General features: G+C 35.2%; 1 protein-coding gene across 1 annotated transcript in view; it reads left to right on the top strand.

Annotated features, from left to right (window-relative positions):
• Nucleotides 1-19,353, top strand: part of CARPB (Carbonic anhydrase-related protein B) — a 424,717-nt gene that overhangs the window by 74,056 nt on the left and 331,308 nt on the right. Inside the window, exon 2 of the mRNA XM_073972303.1 lies at nt 18,661-19,022. Within this exon, the coding sequence (XP_073828404.1) occupies nt 18,965-19,022 (58 nt within the window). The 5' untranslated portion in view covers nt 18,661-18,964. The remainder of the gene's footprint in view (nt 1-18,660; nt 19,023-19,353) is intronic.

The raw sequence follows: 19,353 nt of genomic DNA, 5'->3' as shown, positions 1-19,353 counted from the left end.
TCTCACCTCTAAGGGGTATATTAAAAAGAAAAACCTGCTGGTGAAAGTAGAAAATATCACCTTTACAACGATGTATAGTAGGTTGCCATAGGTGGTCAAACAACGAATATATCGCAATAGTCGCTAATACAACCCAACTTTCATTTTTAGGATTTTAATTATAATGACGAATATCAAAGCTTTGGATGGGAAGCTTCCAAAAGCAAAGCCTGACTATGAAAGTAGAATATCCCGCCTTTACAATGATGCAAAGTAGATTGTCGTAGGTGGTCAAACAGCAGAGATATCGCAGTAGTTGGAAATGCATTCCATTTTCCGATTTTTTTGTAATCGCGCTACAGGTCGCAATTTTGATTGGATCGTCACGAAATTTTGGAGGTTAATGGGGGTCCCACTGAGGAAGAAGCCTATTGATTTTGATGATGGTCGGATAATATTCAGGGGTCGGAATGGGCAAAAGCTTGTTTTGAGAAAGATCAACGTTTTATTTCAAAGCCATTATCTCCGTTTCTTTAGGAGGCATATCAATAGCAAAACCTGGCAAGGAAAATAGAAACTATAACCTTTACAACGATGTAAAGTAGGTTGTCGTAGGTGGTCAAACAGCAGAGATATCGCAATAGTCGGAAATGCATTCCATTTTCCGATTTTTTTTGTAATCACGCTACAGGTCGCAATTTTGATCGGATCGTCACGAATTTGTTGGGAATTGATGCGGGACCCTTAGAGGAAGAATCCTATTAAGTTTGGTGATAGTGGGTATAAGCAAAATGATTATGTGGAGAAAAGTCAAAGTTTTTTTCTTATGTGAATATCTCCGCTTCTGGTTGGAGTATTCCAAAAGCCCGTCAATGGAAGAAGAAAAAATTTCCTTTATATTGATGCAAAGTATGTTGGCGTAAGTGGGCAAACAACCGAGATATCGCAAAAGTCAGTAATATATCCAATTTTTCCATTGCGCTACAGGTTGGAATTTTGATCTGATAGTCACGAAATTTTGGGGGTTGATGGGGTCCTACAGAGGAGGAAGCCTAATGATTTTGGTGATAGTCGGATAATATTTTTGGTTCGGAATGGGGGAAAACTCATGTGGAGACAAATTCAAAGTTTTATTCTTTGTGAATATATCGGCTTCTAGTAGGGGTATTCCAATGACAAAGCCTGTCAATGGAAGAAGAAAATATTACCTTTACATTGGTGTAAAGTAGGTTGGCGAAGTGGTCAAACAAGGGAGATACCACAATAATCGGTAATGAATCCAATTCTTCCATTTTTTTGCAATCAAGCTATCCCAATTTTAATATTTTGAATTTTACCAGTCAAAAGCTTATGCACAGGGGTAGTGGTGTAGGGTATCACATAGTCGGCCCCGACCCGACTATAGCCTTGGCTCACTTGTTTATAACATGTAGTTATCCAGAAGAACATGTGGTCATCCGTAAGAATATCTACATGACCTGTTGTCTATATATGAAAAGAGCTACTCGTATGCCATAAGATACTAAGTTTGTCATTCCGTGTTTATAAGTATAAAAATGTTTGTCTATCTTTTCATCTGTCTGTTGGTACAGAAGTTTGCATTACTCTTAATATGTCTGGTATTAAAAATGGGTTATAAACGTCAACGTTTTGGATATAACCCCATAGAACGGTATCGACTGATTTTCCGTATTTTGAAGGATCTTACCACATTATCGAACCGAAATGCTTTAAATTTATTTCATAGTCGGCATAGATTTACCGTTAAATATAACAAAATATAACGATACGGTAAATTGAATTTTTATAACCTCAGCATTTATGCTAACGAGGGTATATCACCAATATTTTTGAAAATTTAACATAGTTGAAGCCAAGGTTTACCCTTTTAGAACACGCGACTTGTGATTGTATATTATACAAATTAAGTGTTTTTGGCTAAAATGAGATGTTCTTGGACGTGGCAAAAAATATTGGCATCAAAAGTTAATTTGCGTGGAAGCTGTGGCTATATATATGTTAAAAAATAGGTAAAAATGGGTTAAAGCCAACGCGTCTTTTTTGTTGGCTCTTGATTTTTGAATAAACCAAACTTTTCCCGATTTTCCTGTCAAAGTAATAGTAGAAGCAAACTAACTAAGGAACATCTCACTAATGTATTTCTTTTCAAAATTTGATCTGCTTCTACCATTAAATGATGCTGACATTTTGAAGCCAGATTTACAGTGTTTTTTTTACATTTTCTTCTAATTTCATTCCGCAAACAGGTTTTTCAAAAAATCGTATATAGGATAGTAGAACTCGCGATTCTGAGTTATTTGATATATGTGCCGTGATAGTAGTCTACACAGCTTCATAGAAATCTGCATCCAAATACGGAAATTTTGTGCGAACATTTTTCTAAAAATCATAATTTTCGGGCTTAATTTTTACAATTGTCAATCGAATTCCTCGTACTTGATTGCACATTTTAGTTTTTTACGTTCCGGATCCACAAAATCATTCCCCGTGAAAATGCATCTACTAAAACGCGAGTTACGATAAATTCCAAAGTAGAAAAATCACCTAAAAATGTTTTTGGAAATATCGCGTATTTTATCGCGTTTTCTGCGGTTCGTTTCCACTGCAATGAAACAACTAGTACAGCATCTTCGTTTTAGCGGAAACAGAGATTTGAAAACTTCACTGATAAGGGAGCTACATTAATTTTATCCCAAAAAATAGTGTGTGATGCTACATCCACGGTTCTTAATTGATCGCCTTGAAATAGATATATATCGATGTAGATTTTCATGGTGGACGTTGAAATCGGATGCGGACAAAAATTGTATGCACTTTGCGAAAATTAGCGATATTTTATAGGTATTTTAATGCTAACATGCAGCTGATGCTACATCTTAGCCTCCAAATTAAATTTCGAAAAATATATACAAATTAACAGATATGGTCCTGCTATACATGAAAATCACATGCGGACAAAATGATTTTGATAATTACGCGATTTACACGTATTTTAAAATGCATATAAATAAAAATGGGTTACTTGACCTCTATTTCCATTTCAAAAGCTTTGACATATATCCTCATCAACCCAATTAGCTTCCCTAATGGGAAAGCTTTAATATGAATGTCAATAAAGCAAAATCCGTCTATTTTGTTGGGAGATTTAAGCAAAATGAAGGAAGTATTACTATAAATTTTTACAATATTTTCTACTACATAATGCATGTGAAAAAAATATTTTTCAAACAAAAAATTATTTTTTGGCCAAAATATGTGCTTATTTTGGCTGTAACATCCAAACTATAACACCAATATGTATGATTGCAGTCTCATTTGATTCGCCGTGAAGTTTTGATCCACAAAAATTTTTTTATGTAATTATATGACCACTAAATGGGCCTTAATTTTTAAAAAAGTAGACTTATATTCAATAATTTATCAATTTTATGTACATTTCGCGAATTCTGTGTAACATTTTGCAGGTATTATGCAATCTACTCGCTGAAGTCACTTCGAGAGAACTTTTTTGTAACAATTGTACTCATTAAAATAATTAGCGTTTCTATAAAATTTTCTTTCTTAAAAAGCGAAATAAAAGCGCCATAACTTTTGTCCGCAACAACTAAAAATTGGCTCGCGACCTGATTCGTACTAGAAATCTTTTTCTTAACCTACATATCAAAAATCGTTGATGTAGCGCGAAAAAATTTTATCCTTTTTTTCTGAAATGGAATATGAAATAATTGACAATATTCCTGATATACATTTTTATACGGGCAGAATTTGCCTCATCGATATAATAGTTTTAGAACCCAACTATGTTGGGACGAAATCCTTTTCAGACAATTTGGAGTTGATTTAGCAATGTACGTCCAGTCCTTTAGGTACCCTCCCACTCGTGAAGGGAATAACCGATTTGTCCAAACTAAGTTTATGTTCGAAGATAACGAAATCGCTCCATACTTTCCTGGCCCAAAGCCCCTAAAAAGGCCTACCGGCACCAACTAAAGTAGGTAGTACGTAAGATAACCTTCGAAGGGAGAAACCGGTTTGGTCCAAACGTTGTATATCGTATTTTATAAATGTCAGAAGTATTGTTTTTACTTATTTTCTTTAGGCCTGAGGCTAATGGTTAATACATATCTGTCTGCAAAGCCAACTGATACATTTTTATTTGTTTAACGTTGTTTTACTGTTATTTTATACTCCAAAACCGCGAATATCTTCTTGGGTATTCTATCACGCTACGGTGTTCGAATATGTTAAGTTTTCCACATGGCAGAACTACCAGGTAGTGGTATCACACCAGCTGATCGAATATGAAAAGTCAAATCCCTTTATAAAAAAAAAATATTTTTGTTGTAGTTTCCTTAACAACATAAAGAAAGTTTTGACATAACATATTAAAAATTTTACGATGCCACTACCTGGGTAATTGTGCCATGGTTTTCCATAAATCAAAAAATTACAAAAGTTTTATCTGACAGCAATTTGGTATTTTTTCTCTTATTGGGTACATACATAAAATTCGGAAAATTGTAAATACACTCGTAGTAGGTATTTGTTTTGGTAGAGAAACCTGATAATTATACCGTCAGATTTTAGTTATTTTGAACATGTTACAAGTTCATACCGAAGTGGGTATTACTTTTATTTCGGATTCCTAAAGGATAGAAAACTTCAGTGAAGAAAACGACCAATATAGGTCCGTGTTTTGGTATATGTGAATTGAATTGGGACTTGGAATTTTCATCTACTGACAGATCGAATGTATTTAGGGTATTTTCAGAATTTTGTGGCACTTATTGGACATTTGAACTTGCCGACAAAAATATGGATTAGGAGTAAAGTTCAAAAGTTTTGTGGAGGAGGGAATGGACTGACATAGTGCATTACGGAAGTGTATCTTATTTTGAGAGTCATATCCTTTCGATATGACGATGGACTTGGCCACGGAAAACATAATATGGCTGTAAACAGGACCACAAAGAACATCATCGGTATAAATTTCCAAAGGATCTCCGAACAGACCCTAAACTACACTTGGACACAAATGTTGAACTTTTGTAGGGGAGGTATCCTAAGGAGACGACCGATATGAACCATACAAAGGCCAAATTTTGGACCAAATCGGTTTATAAGTTCGAGAGTTATTGTGCTCTCCAGGCACTACATATGATGCCATAGGGTTTTTTTAAAACTTTCGGACTGTTTTCCCAAGAAGTATGTACTTGCCATTGAAAAAACGTCTACCCTTGTAATTGAGACAGCGAGTGCAAGTTGCTTCATGAGAAATCAAATTTAGTCAAGAGCAGCTCTTAAAGTGAACTTATTCGTTATTTTGTGTGGGAGGTACCAGAAGGAATGGGCAAATATAGTCCATATTCAAACCTGATCTATATCTGGTAGATATATTAGGATGCCTAAAGTATGGACCAAATCGGCCTTCCCTACAAGAGTTATCGTGCGCACAATTTTTCCGAATATTTTTTAACTTTTGTGGGGGAGGTACCTAAAGGTATGAATCGATATGGCTTATCTTCGAACTTAAACTAAGTTTGGACAAAATATTATGAAGGCCAAATTTTGGATCGAATCAGCAGATCCGTTCGAGAGTTATCTTGCGCTCCAACCACTACACACGGTGTTATAGGGTTTTTTTGAAACTTTCAGGATATTTTCTCAGGAAGTATGGACTTGCCATTAATGATACATGTGCCCTCGTAAGCGGGGCAGTGAATACAAGTTGCTACAACAAAAATCAAAGAGTTTCGAGAACAAGTCCTAAACTGAACTTTTCCAAAATTTAGTGTAGGAGGTACCCGAAGGAATGGGCCGATTGAGTCCATACTAAGGGCTCATATAAGTCTGGTAGAAATTTCACGATGTGCAAAGTAAGGACCTGATCGATTGCTCCCTTCATGTGTTATAGTGCGCACAAATTTTCCGAACTTTTGTGGGGGAGGTACCGAAAGGAGTGGACCGATATAACCAAAATATTACGAAAGCCAAATTTTGGACCAAATCGGTTCACCCGTTCGAAAGTTATCTTGCGCACCAGCCAGACAGACAGACGGACGGACATTGCTAAATATACTCCAAGTTGTCTGAAACACATTTCGTCCAAACATACTTGAGGTCTAAAACCATTATTTCGATGGGGCACATTTTGCCCGTATGAAAGTGTATATACCCTCGTTAGCATAAATGCTGAGGGTATAATGAATCCCACAATAATATCGAATTCCAAAATTGACTGATTGGCTTATTCCTTCAGATAATTATCCCGCAAAATTCAACACTTTTTTAAATTCAAACCAAATTTATTAGCAAATTCCAATAAAGCCACAAAATTCTGAGAACCCACTAAATACATAAACTTTCTTCTTCAAAAACTAAATGTGTCTGTTTGTTTGGTTTGGTCTGAAGCCGAACGGGATTTTATTTCAATTTATACTGCACAAACTCATGAACAGACACACATACCAAATTTGTATGTCACCAAAAAGAGTATCGGCATACTAAAAGGTGGTCCCTGGATCAACATTTCAATTTGTAAGGTGATGTTTGGCAAAACCAACTTACATATATCGTCCTCACCACATTGTGGTATTGACTTGTTTTCAACTACATATGTATTTTCATTCGTGAATTTCCGGTGGCGTGTAAGTTACGAAATAACTCATATACCCTCAAGTACATCCAAATATGTATGTAAATAGGAAACATTAAATGTTGTTGTAGGTAATCACTTCAAGAAACTGAAGCTTGAGTTAACTCAAGCTTTAATTTTTAATGAAATCCAAATAATAAGATAATGATATTGCACTCAAAAATATTTACACATAATGACAAAGGTAGTGATGCTGCCTTAGCTTTAAGTAAATATTAAGTTTCTTTTTTGACTTATTTTTTGCGAAATTGAATATCCTGAAGATGCAATCTAAATGTTTGCGAAATATCGATAAATATGCTATTCATTTTAATAATGATATATTTATATTGATATAGAATAGAATTCTTATACAATTTAACACAAACACATTTCTCTTACTCAATATGTGTTCAAATTAAAGTTTACTTAAATTCATTACAAACTCTCAGATATTAAAAATAATTATTTCGGGAATCATCACACATCCACACTTATGCATAGCATAATGCACAACATATTCATACAAATTAATTTTCTTAAAAAATACCTATATCCTTTTCGACAACACTTAGAAATACGCTTTTAAATATTATTTTAAAATTTACAAATGTAGTGGCCGTGTGTGTGTATGTGGTGAGCACTCAATGGGGATACTCAGTGGATATTATGGATTGGCGGTGCGTTCATGTCTGTTTCATTTGGTAGTTGTGTTAGTTTGTTTAGGTCATACCGTTAGTTGGTGTATAATTGAATGTTAGCGAACCAATATACATATTTGTGAGTGTATATAAGAGAAGTGTGCATTGGACGATTGTGTGGTTTGTCTTAATGTATGTATGTATGTACGTGTGCAAATGCGTGCTTGTTGTACTTCTGCGGTCATAGAATAGACGTCTGTTTTAGAGGTAAATAAATGAAAATAAATGAATGTTTGAGTTTTGAGAAGTGAAAATGGAATTTTCAAATATAAACACGGGGCACACATGCATACATACATATGCATGTATGTGTAGTTTAACTAAAGTTTTCGCCCCCCCTAGCCACTCCACAAAATCTCAGATGAAAATGAACGTTATATACTTTATTAAAGTGTGTATATGAATATGCAAATGCTTGCCCGCAAATGGAAGCATACTATAACTTCCCTGTTATCGGAATGTGAAAACATTTGTTTGTGTGTATTTTTTGGCATTTGAACTGTTATTTGTATTTAAGTTGGTAAAATAAACCAAAACTATTCATTCAACAGAGCAACAATATTTAGAGCGTGCATATTTTTAGTTTTTTTCATAGTTTAATATGTCTGCGAGTCCATTAGGAAGCATGGACTTATTTATGGTATTAGTGGATACAAACTCCTTTCTAACAAAATTATAATACGTTCTAGCTTTTCTTTTTGATCTGCTCTAAATCTAGATTTGCACATTTCAATATTTTTGTATTTATATTTAAAAAATTATAAGAAACTAGCAGACCCCGATCCGCGTTACTGACCCGTCGTTAAGAGTTTTAATGACAACTTTTTATGGACTTTATGCTTGACAATTCAAAAATAGGTATTTTCTACGTCACTTCTTTGGTCAATTGTCAAACCAAGGAGGATTTTAAAATTATCGACAGATTTTTGTCTGTTACCTTTCTTTTCTCTTGCGGATTTGTCAGATTATTTCGTCCATTGATTATGTTTAGGAATTATTATTTTCCAAGTCCCCTGTCTTTAACCTAAAGCGATCTCATTATTAGAGTTAAAAATGGTTAAATTGAATTAAATGTAAATTTTTCATGGCTGCTGGTCCGCTGAACCTCACCATTAAGGAAAATTGGTAAATATATCGTTTTTCTTGATCTGGGGCACAACCACCGTTGTCTCGAAAATTTATTTGCAAACCGATGCACTCATATGTTTAGCAAATATAGCGATTATAAAATAATAGGACCCCGAAATTCGTCTACAAATATATAGCATTTTAGACCAAGGAATATTCTGAACTTTTTCTGAAAATTGCATGTATTGAAAAGAATTGGCGTGGTCTTTAGTTTTCAAGGTATAACATATTTAGAAAAGTGGGATCCCCTATTTTGGCTCCAAATATGTACCAAATGTATGCTAAAACCGATATAATCATAAGTTTGGTTTATACATATAGCGTTTAAAAGAAAGGCGTGAGGAAGGTACCCCTCCGACCGAAATTCATAAAATATACATAAGAAAGGCAAACCTTGAACTTTTGCTTTAAATAATGGAAATTGGTTCAGTAGTATTGGAGATATAAATATTAAAAAACAAGTAAGCAAAGGCTATAGTCGGACGGGCCGACCAAGTGATACCCTACACCACAACCTCTAGGAACTAGCTAAATTCAACCGCCTTGGACGCTGAATTTCCGGGTTCGATTCCCAGGCCTGCAAACATCAAATTTTCAACGGTGGCAAAATACCCCTTTGTAATGTTGGCGATATTTCCTGAGTATTTCAGAAATGAAAAAGTCTCTACATGTGGCAACTAAGGACACGTCGTTCGGACTCGGCGATAAAAACTAGGTCACAGATCAATAACATAATATGAATCCATTGATATAAGAGAAGCTTCCCTTGTCCCTCCATTAGACCATTATTTCAGGAAGTATGGACTTACCCCGGAAAAAATGTACCGTTGCAATAGGAACCGCGAAAAGACCCTCCTTCAAAAAATTCAAATATGTAGATCCGATACGTGTCCTCACACTGCACTTTTCCCAAATTTTGTGTGGGAGGTACTCGAAGGACGGGACCGATATAGTCCATTTTCCATCCTGATACATGACTGAATGAAATAATACGATAATACGATAATTTCGGCCATAATCTGAGGAAGTATGGACTTGCTATTGCAATTGTACCATCGTAAAGGGGACCGCAAGGACAATTTGCTGAAAAAAATTCAAACGATCTTAAATTTCACTTTTCCGAATTTTGTGCGGAACGTACCCGAAGGTGTGGATCGATATAGTCTTACCCGATTTATCGATCGATTGCTCACTTCACCAGTTATCGTTCCCACATTTTTTCGAAAAAAAGTTTGAACTTTTGTGGGGGAGATGTGGACCTATAAAGCCTATATTTGAACTTAAACTAAGTTTGGGCTAAATATTATAATAATTTTTCCACAAACATCCCATACGGGACAAGGGAGACTTCTCTCATCTCCCTTGGGCAACATATTACGACAGGGCTAAATCGACTCCAAATTGTCTGAAACGAATTTCGTCCAAACATACTTGGGGCCTAAAACCATTATTTCGATGAGACACATCTTTGGTCTATTTTATATGTATCCCCTTTACTGTAATTCCTGAGGTATAAAATAGGTGGCGAGGGGACCCTATACTGTAATAATTGTATAAAACATCCAATCGGACAACTGAACTGAAAATTTCTCTGTCATGATAGAGACAATTTGTAGCATGGGAGGAAATTGTGGTTCTCTACACCAAACCCATTATATATTAGGCAGTAGGCCTGTTATATAGCAGACAAATTATTGCAATTTCCATCAGGGGAAAGGTCAGCAGTTATTTTCATATCTGGCTACTGTGTCGGTATATGTCCTCCAGGAATTAAAATATGGACCAAAAATAAAATTTGTATATTTTTCATACGTAAGTAATGGTGTATGTCGCCCGCTAAAAATATCAGATCATCATGCAGAATTATAGGCATTTTCTTCAACCTAAACTCTTACCTCGTGCAAAATTTCGTGACCATTGAGCTATAATTGCGACCTCTAGCGTGTTTATGATTACACTACAAACAAAAAACTGGATATATTAGGCTGTAACTCTGTTATCTGATCACGTACATCAACATAATTGACATCAATGGAAAGGTCAAGAGATCGTTTTCCAAATATAACTCACGAGGGAGGAATGTGTCTTTCAGGAACAATGATATAAGCTGTATATTAAAAATTTTCACAATTTTCACACAAAAGTTGTGGTATATTTAACCCTCTAAATATTATCTGATCGCCATCTCAAATTGCAAGCATCTTCTTTGTCATATACTCTTACCTTATTTTAAATTTCGAGGCGATCGGACTATTATTGCGACCTACAGAGCAGCTACAAAATCGGATAAAAATTATGTTTTTGGTCCATATCACCCGCTAAATATTTCACGATCATCACCAATTAAAATAGCGATCTATTCTGATGTGAAACCGACCTCCATACCAAATTTCGTGACGATCGGTCCATAATTGCGGCCTGGAGTTTGATTACAATTTATAATGGACAGACGGACACACGGACGGACGGACGGACACACATCTCAAAATCGCTTTATCTCGCCGAGATATGAAGATTGGTATACCACATTGGGGGTCTCCGACGAATATTTCGCGGTGTTACATGAATTGTTCCCAAAACAAACTTATAATACCCTTTCCACATAGTGGTGTAGGGTATAAAAACAGTAATGGTCGGGTCTTTAGACCCCAAAGAAGTACTCAGAATGTAGATTAATTCGTAAATTGTTAAACCGACAAATTCGTAACTTTTGCAAACAAAGCGTTTTTTTATACCCTCCACCATAATATGGAGGATATAATTAAATTTGTCATTCCGTTTGTAACACATCGAAATATTCATTGGGAACCCTGTAAAGTATATATATTCTTGATCAGGGTAAAATTGTAAGTCCATATAACCTTGTCCGTCTGTTGAAATCAAGATACAGCTCGCAATTTTTATACCATCAGCATTTATGCTAACGAGAGTATATGAGGAAAAGTCAAAATTTTTTAGTTTCCATGAAGCCAAGGTTTGCACTATTATAATACGCGAACTATTGTAGTTTACCAGTAACTATGACTATTGCTGGATTAATTTAGATGTTTTTGTACAAAGCTCAAAAATTTAGCAAACAAATTTAATTTACGTGGTAGTTACGACCGCGTAAAGGAAAAAACATAGGTAAAAACACGTTGAAGCTAAACAGGTTTTTTACATTGCTATTCGATTTCTGATTAAACCATTCAAATGACCGACATCTGTCCAAAGTAAAAGTAGGAGAATACAAAATGAAGATTACACTTCTAATGTATCACTTTCCAAAATTTCCACTGCATCCACCTCTTATGGATGCTGACATTTTGAAGCCGGATTTCAGGTGTTTTTTGTATTTTTTATGTAACTGGGACGCGCATTCGGATATTTCGAAAAACAAATTATAGGATTAAAGAACTCGCGATTTCGCATAATCTGATGTGTATATTGAGTATGTAGCCCGCACAGCAGCAGAGTAATCTACTGCCAAAGGCCAAAATTTAGTGCGATATTTTTTCTAAAATTGGGTACAGTATTTTTTGGGTACAGTATTTACAATATCGTTCTGAGTGTGCTGGTACCCCGCGATATTTTAGTTTTTCGACGATCCGGATCATATGAATCACAGATCGTAAAAATCCATCTACTAGAACGGCGGAAATGGCTACTGCAAAAATTGAAAAATTTGCGAAAAATGTTTTTCAAAATATCGCTGACTAATTCGCGTTTTATGTGGATCGTTTCTATTTCAATGAAGAAAGTGAATAATCACTCGCGTTTGTGCGAAAACAGCGGTTTGAAAAATTTAGTGGCATGGGAGCTGTATCCGATTTATCCAAAAAATACTGTGTGATGCTACATCCACGGTTCTTGATAGATTTTATTGAAATATGTTTAGATCGATGTATTTTTTCACCGTTTATAGTGAAATCGGATGCGCATAAAAAGTGTATGCACTTTGTGCAAAATATAAGCGTTATACAGTTTGTTGCACACTAAACTGCAGACGATGCTACATCTTAGCGGCCAAAGTAAATCCTGGCAAATGTGTACAAATTAAAAGAGAAGAATTCGCTGTATTGGTAAACCGCATGCGCATCAAGTGATTTTGAGGATTTCGCGATTTACACGCATTTCAAAATGAACATTACCCGATACAATTTTATTTCAAGATTCTACCCCATTTAAAGGAACCCAACATTTATTTGAAAGATATCCATATCTTCTGCTAGATGTTAGCGTGTTTTCGAGAAGTGATTAGAATAAAAAATGTAATTTATTGCGTGAAATTTAACAAAATAGAAGAAAAACTCCGACCTATTTTTCTTACATTTTGTTCAACTAACTCACAAAATAAATTTTAATAAATATTTTCTCTTACAAAAATTTTATAAATTTCCTCAATATATTTTTTGTTTTTTGCTATAATATGCAAACCGCTAAACGGATTTGTATAGTTTTGGTTTCATTTGAATCTTCGCGATGTTTAGATTACGTACATATTTTTTATATATTTTTTAGATGCATAAACAGCTTGAATTTTTTAGAACAAGTTGTAAACTACCAATTGTTTTGAATGCTTTCCTAATTTCCGCGAAAATTTACAACTTTTTCACTAAAGTTATGGGACCTCAGTAAACATATAGTATGTAGGGAGCCGCTAATTAAGAGAGTTTCTCAATATAATGATTAGAGTCTTTTAAAGATTTTTTTCTTTTTATCAGAATTGAAACCGCCATAACTTTTGCGCGCAACATCCAAAATTAGTATCTCGAACAGATTTAAGAATGGGATTTTTTTCCCAATCTATGTACCAAAAATCTTTCATGTAGCTTAAAAAAAAATTTTTAATTTTTTCTTTGTGGAAAACTAAAAAATTTTGTCTTTTCTTCATATACACTTTCATACGGGCAAAATGTGCCTCATCGAAATAATGGTTTTAGACCGCAAGTATGTTTGGACGAAATGTGTTTCAGACAATTTCGAGTTGATTTAGCCATGTCCGTCCGTCTGTCTATCTGGCTGGCTAGAGCGCACGAAATCTCTCGTAATATTTTGTCCAAACTTAGTTTAAGTTCGAAGATGGGTTACATCGGTCTACTCCCTCCGGTACCTCCCCCACAAAAGTTCGGAAATGTTCGGAAAATTTGTGCGCACGATAAGTCTCGAATGAAGTAACTGATTTGGTCCATACTTTGCACATCGTGAAATTTCAACGAGACTTAAATGAGGTTCCAATGTGGACTCAATCGGTCCCTTCATTCGGGTACCTCCCACACAAAATTTCGAAAAGTTCAGTTTAGGACCTGCTCTCGAATCGTTTTCAGTTTTGTTGCAACAACTTGTATTCACTGCCCCCCATACAACGGTACAAGTTTCATTAGGGGCAAGTTCTTATTTCCTGAGAAAATAGCCTGAAAGATGCAAAAAGCCCCAATGACACCGTGTGAAGTGGTTGGCAAGATAACTCTCGAACGGATCTGCCGATTCGGTCCAAAATTTGGACTTTGTAATATTTTGTGCAAACATAGTTTAAGTTGAAGATTGGCTATATCGGTCCACTCCTTCCGGTACCTCCCCCACAAAAGTTCGAAAATGTTCGGAAAATGTGTGCGCACGATAACTCTTGAAGGAAGTGACCGATGTAATCCATACTTTGCACATCCTAATATATCTACCAGATATAGATCAGGTTGGAATATGGACTATATTTGTCTACTCCTTCTGGTACCTCTCACACAAAATTTCGGATAAGTTCACTTTAAGAACTGCTCTCGAATCACTTTGATTTTTGTTGAAGCTAATTGCATTCGCTACCTCCATTACGACGGTACAAGTTTTTTCAGGGGCAAGTCCATATTTCTTGGGAAAACAGCCCGAAAGGTGAAAAAACCCCTAGTCACCATATGTGGTGGTCGTAGAGCACAATAACTCTCGATCTGTTCAACCGATTTCGTCCAACATTTGGTCATCGTCATATTATATCCAAACTTAGTTTCATGGGTTATACCGGTCCACAACTTCCGGTACTTCTCCCCAATATTTAAAAAATGTCACTAAAGTGCTAGGACGATATCACTTGAATAGGGCAAGCAATTTGGTCCAAACTTTGAATCTCCTAATATTTTGTCAAAATTCAGTTTAACATCTAAAATGGCTTATATCGGTCCTCCCTAAGGGTACCTCCCTTACAAAAGTTTAACATTTGTTTCTTAGTCCAGTTAATTCCTACTCCACATTGTCGGCAAGTTCAAATGTCCAAAAGGGTCCACAAAATTCTGAAGAGACCTTAAATACATTCAATCTGTCCGTAGGTGAAAGTTTCACTTCACATTGGCTGAGGGTATATCTCTGTTGGCAAAGCTGACTGACACTTTTTTACTTGTTAAGATAGAGCTTTGTAATTTGGTATAGAAGCTTCTGTTACTCCTAGGGTGTTTGGTATTGCAAATGGGCTATATCGGTCCACGTTTTGATATAGCCCCCATACAACGGTACTACCCGATTTTCGGTATTTTGAAGGTTTTAACCACCGAAATGGCTGAAGTTTGGTACATAGTCTTCGTTTGGTGCATAGAAATTTCCCCCAGAAATTTGTCGGTGTAGGTCCACGCCTTCATATTGCCCCCATAGAACAGTACCTTCCAATTTTCGGTATTTTGAAGGTTGTTGCCTCAATATTTTACCGAAATAACTGGAATTTGGTAGTTAGTCTTCATTTGGGGTATAAAACCTTCCCAAAGAAACTTGTCCATACAGGTCGACGCCTTAGTATAGCCCCCATAGGACGGAACCTCCCAAATTCCGGTATTTTGAAATGGCTGAAATTTGGTATTTAGTCTTTGTTGGGGTATAAAAGTTTCCCCTCAGCGATTTGTTGGTACTGATCCACGCCTTAGTATAGCCCCCACAGAACGGTACCTCCCTGTTTCCGGTATTTTGAAGGTTGTGGCCTCAATATTCCAACGAAATTGAAATTTGGTATTTGAACTTCATTTGGGGTATTAAACGTTAAATATGAAATTTTTCGGTATAGGTCTACGCCTTCATATAGCCCCATAGAACGGTACCACCCGATTTTCAGTATTTTGAAGGTTTTTTTTGGCACTTAGTCTTCGTTGGGTGTATTAAACTTTCTGCCAGAAACTTGTCGGTATACATAGGTCCTCGCCTTCATATAGCCCCCATAGAACGGTTCCTCCCTAATTTCGGTATTTTGAAAGTTGTGGCCACAGCAACCCACGGAAATGGTTGAAATTTGGTATTTAGTCTTTGTTGGAGGTGAAAGCCTTTCTGACTGAAATTCGTCGGTATAAGTCCACGCTTCGATATAGCTAACATAGAACGGTACCTGCCGATTTTCGTAATTCTGAAGATTGTGACGTCAATATCCCACCGAATAAATATTCCAGAAGAGAATTATCAGTATTTGTCCGCAGGTTTCTATATCCCCCATGGAAGCGTATCTCTTGATTTCGTTATTTTGAAGGTTTAGCCGAAATATCGGAAATTTAGTCTTCTTTGAGTCTCACAACTTTCCGCCAAATTTTGTAGGTATAGATCGACATATTGTTATAGACTCATGGAACGGTACCTAAGAATTTCGGTATTTTGAAGGTTAGCCACATTGTTATACCGAACTTGGTGAAAGTTGGTATTTCGTCTACTTCGTAAACGAAAGGAAACAATTTTTTCCGTTTTACTTCAAAACAATTCGCCGTTATTACTTGTTTAAATATTACATAGGGTAGGAACCCCGCACAGTGGTGCCGCTTCCTTGTAAACGTTGACAAAAATAGAAGGAGTTGACCTAGGATGATGATTTTTTGCACAAGTACTTATGAGGGCATAGAAATGAAAAATACCAACTTTGGTCCATATCGGTTCGGATTTGGATATATAACTTTACCCGATATTGCTATTACTCGGTCAATTTTAAGAGAATGACCTCCAAATTAAATATCTGATATTTTCCTAGGGGCCTAAATCAGTTTTACCGGTTTTGTCAAAAATAGCTTCAGATTTGGATATAGCCCCCATATATATCTTTTCCCGATTTTGGGCAAAATCGGTCAATTTTAATTGAATATCCTTCAATTTAATATGCGTTTTCATAGGCCGCTGATCAGTTTTAACGATTTTAACAAAAATCGGTTCAGATTTTGATATAGTACCTATATATTAATCTCCGATTTCACTATAACACAGACAATTTTTATTTAATAGCCTTTAATATGCGATTTTTTGCTTAAATTTTACCGATTTTAACAAAATTTTTTGTCAGATTTGGATGAAGTCCCTGTATATAATGGTAATTTTGTTCTTAATATTCCATCTTAAACAAACTGCCTGGAGTTGCCACATAGTTCGTTTAAATTTGAAATACAATTAATTGAAACTATAGTCATGTTTATACTTAAGGTTTTCCAATTCGATTTAGTTGACGTCAAATGTCCGAAAAGGCATGCCAACTAAATCAAGATTGATCCATTATCATAACAATGTAAATTTTTTTAAGGCCAATGGCCACTCTATGTCTAATATTAGAACGTTTGTAGTTTGAATTTAACATACATATAACAACAATATCCCACCCCTATCAAAATAGTGGCATTAACTATGGGCAACATTATTTCAGATTCGAGCTTTTTTAAGTGTTTTGGACAACGTATTAACAAAATAACAGGAGGCAGTCAAACAAAGTGAATTGGTAAAATGAGGGAAAATCAGAAAACTTGCATTTCTCGTTCACATTTTTAATACAAATGTGGTTGTGGCTCAAAGAATCGGATTTTGTCGGATGTAATTCTTGTATAATTTTATTCGAAAAGGATGTGTGTTCCAAGTACTAAATGCCCGAAGCTGCAATTTGCTGAAATTTTTAGATACACTCCATGAAAGAAGCGAAATTCGTGAGTAACATGCTATTACTTCAATCAACATAACAGTACTTTATGCTATTGGCCACTCTTTAATTCCCAATTCAAAAGTTTTAATATTTCTAATAACTTGTTTAAATACAGTTCCATGAACATTTGGTCCTTTTTTTATAAATTTCAATATAAGCTAACTACGAAAAATGTTCTATGTTTGAGGAGCTATAACTTTATAGTAACACCATATATATACAAAATTCTTTCACGATTGTCCTATTATAAAAAAGTCGACAACACATTTTTTTGATTTTTGCCCACTGAGGCACCATTGTGCCCCACCCCCTCCGGAATTCAATAAAATATTTTTTCTGTTTTCGGCGGCCATCCCTGTACATTCCCTGACAATTTCAGAAAAATCGGCTGAGTAATTTTTTCAGAAAAAAATTAAATGGGACATTGAAAAAAGTGTGGGTGGTAAAATTTTGATTTGATTTTTATTCATAAAGATATGGCGCTTTTTTAATATGGCTAAGGGAAGTACCCCACCCCCTTTGAAATTCAACTAAATTTGTTACCTATTTCCATCGGGGGCCATCCCTGTACATTCCTTGAAAACGTCAGGAAAATCAGTTTAGTAGATTTGTAGATGTAACATATTTTAAAAAGTGGGCGTGTTCAAGTCTTTGGGTCCCAAAAAAGTAAGCAAGGACGGAGACACAACCACAATTGTCTCGCAATTTAATTTCCAAAGCGATGCATTCATAATTTTTGTAATTATAGCATTTTTAAAGAAATAGGGTATAGGGGAAGTACCCCGTCCACTACCGAAATTCAACAAAATATGTAACCTATTTTCACGGGGGCAATCCCTGTACATTCCATGACAATTTCAGGAAAATCAGTTCAGTAGTTTTTGTAGAAAAGATTAAAATTGAACAAAGGGGGCGTGCTTAAAATTTCTTTGCATAAAAACCTAAGTTGGGTTATGGCGAACATTTCAAAAAAAGAATTATCCAAATCGGTATGGCCTTTCTCAACTGATGCCTTTACCAACGAACGACATTTGATTTTTGTTTATATAGATATAGTACATATTTGAGACTTTTCTGGACAAATTTTCAGACTATTCTGCCATAAACACTTGTTCAAAAATTGTTAATGGCATCATAATAAAATAACTAAGACATGAATTTTTTGCAATATATTTTTTTTAATCGGAAAAATGAAGATTTTTAATTGGAAAATAAAATTGCAATAATTTATATTTATGACATTCACAACAACAACTACAGAATGAAATGAATCATTTATTCATATTGTACATTTCTCTTTGTCTTTGCAGGAACAAATAAGTTTTGTATGGAAGAATAATAAATGATTTAATCTTTCCAAATAACAACAATAAAGAACAAATAAATAGATAATTAAAATTATAAATATAAATTCATACATGCCAACAAAAGGAGACGGAAGAAGAACGACAACAACAATAATTAAAATTTTTCTATAAATGCATGGATGTTAAACACACCACACTAAAGTGGGATCTTAGCTCTGCGACAACATCAAAATTCCCCATTACACAAAAGTTTTCCTGTCAAGTCGTGTTGTCATCAAACCTGGTGCATCATATCTGCTGATGAAATATGGATTTTATACAAATATTCTGGAATTACATTCTGTTATTGCTAACGAAAACATGTGGTAAGTAAAACGAATGAGAGATTGAGTGTGTGTAAGAGTATGTGTGCAAATATTTGTTATGCCATAGATTTTATATATGTATTTCTGTGTGTGTGTGTATGTGACTACAGTCTGCAGAAATTCACTTTCTGTTCAAACTTTTCAACAGTTGAAGTTTCAAACATTCAATTCAACAACTCTACGAGATTGCAAAGAATTTCACTTATGAATATTCAATGAAAATGGTTTTATTCTTCATCTTTTTTGGTTTGCCAACGCGTTTTTCATGAGAATTTCGTTTACATTCCGAAGTTGTTGAAAAGTCAGTTATTAGTTCATCGTTAAGTTTGGG

Source organism: Musca autumnalis, unplaced genomic scaffold (assembly GCF_047663935.1).
Source record: "Musca autumnalis isolate F117 unplaced genomic scaffold, ASM4766393v1 scaffold_3, whole genome shotgun sequence".
Classification (NCBI taxonomy): Eukaryota; Metazoa; Arthropoda; class Insecta; order Diptera; family Muscidae; genus Musca; species Musca autumnalis.
This window is presented reverse-complemented; position numbering and strand designations above follow the sequence as displayed.